General features: G+C 43.5%; 1 protein-coding gene across 1 annotated transcript in view; it reads right to left on the bottom strand.

Moving 5' to 3' along the window:
* Positions 1-224: 224 nt before the first annotated feature.
* The window catches only part of ELAC1 (elaC ribonuclease Z 1), a 3,066-nt gene continuing 1,738 nt past the window's right edge, over positions 225-1,552 (bottom strand). The window contains 2 exon segments of the mRNA XM_010160261.1: positions 225-688; positions 1,302-1,552. The exon segment at positions 1,302-1,552 is cut by the window's right edge and continues 18 nt beyond it. Coding sequence (XP_010158563.1) covers positions 225-688; positions 1,302-1,552 — 715 coding nt within the window.

Below are 1,552 nucleotides of genomic sequence, written 5' to 3'. Positions count from 1 at the left end.
GGGGAGGCTAGGTGTTCAAAACTGCCACTTACGAATTTATTCCAAGTTCCGGGTGCCTGAATATCCATTTTCCTTGCTTTACAGAAGTAGTGCTAACTGTACCTGGTTTGCAACGGTTGTGTGCCAGAGCACGCACTTGGATACCAGAAATCCTACCACCAGAAGTGCTATCCAACACCCTCTTCCTTTATGTTTTCATACAGAGCTTGCTAACGCTACTGTTTTCACTTTTTCAGTGGAATTTCTATTGTCATAAAATCCTCGGCTAGTGTTACTTCTTGACCCTCTAACACTGACTCTGCCTGCCTCTTCAGTTCAGTCACGTCCATATCTCCCTCTCCTCTCTGAGCAGCCGGTTTATACCGCTGACTGAAGTGAGTCAAAACCAGTTTCTTAGCCTGACACAATTTTGCAAAATCTGACGCCATTTTTGGAGTGCTATGACCATGCTCTCTTGCCTTTTCCTCTTGGGTATCGTCCAACGTGGCTTCATGTATCAGTACATCTGCTTCACAGCAAAGCTTCATGGCCGCATCTCCAACCACCCCTGAACAATCCCCCAAAATGCAGATTTTTCTTCCGGGAATAGGGTCTTCTAAGACATCAGAAGGAGAAACTGTTACTCCATTTTCTAGAACAACTGCCGTTCCATTCTTCAGTTTCCCATATAAAGGACCTGGTTGAACTCCTAGTAAATAAAGGCAAAAGAGCCCATAAGTATGATGAGAGGTGTCAGCTTTAAAAATAAAAATCACTTAAGAGATGTGGTACATACTGAGCTGTCTCACTGAAAAAAGTACAACCACAGTGTAAGCAGCAGTTGATATTCCACATACGTCATACAAATAAAGAGCTCCTAACATCAGCAAGAAGAGCGTTTGAAGAAAAGCTACATTCTTCATCTGGAAGTCAATAAAGTCATGCAGATACACTGGCTGCACGTTTTCCCGAAAGCCATGCCGTGCTTTTTAAAATTAACATCTGAACTTGCTTCCTCTTCCCAGTATGAGAATGGTCTGCAATATTAACTGGCACTAGTGCTGCACACCAGTTCAGAGAAAGTACTGGTGCAAGTAGCAGAACGTCTTTAATAGAAAACAGAAAAACTGAATTAAAATGGATTATGGGAAGATACAGCCAGTCTAATTTGCTATAGCCCCTAGAAAGGTGGTCATAAAAAGGCCACAAAAACTGCCTAGGATCCTCATTTTGTTACAGTTGCTGTAAACTGGAGTAAAGGCTCAGCTTGAAGACATGCATTTAGGCATTAAAAAACTTAACAAGTAAATCAAAGGAGTTACCGAGGTCTTTTAGTTTCTGTACATTGAGTTTACCAGTCCGGGGCTTCTCCTCCACCACAAAGCCAAAGGAAGGAATGCGGTGAAACAGGCGGAATGCTTTCAGAACCAGCTGCTCATCCTCATGCAGCAAGTAGGAGTTTTCTACTGGATCCAGGTGGAGCATCCTCCCTTGTGCTCCCTGGGGATTTACCTCATCTCTGTCCAGGTAAGAAAACTCTTCAAATTCTTCCGTGGGGCACTGGTCCCGTGTG

This window comes from Eurypyga helias, unplaced genomic scaffold (assembly GCF_000690775.1).
Source record: "Eurypyga helias isolate BGI_N326 unplaced genomic scaffold, ASM69077v1 scaffold15691, whole genome shotgun sequence".
Taxonomy (NCBI): domain Eukaryota; kingdom Metazoa; phylum Chordata; class Aves; order Eurypygiformes; family Eurypygidae; genus Eurypyga; species Eurypyga helias.
This window is presented reverse-complemented; position numbering and strand designations above follow the sequence as displayed.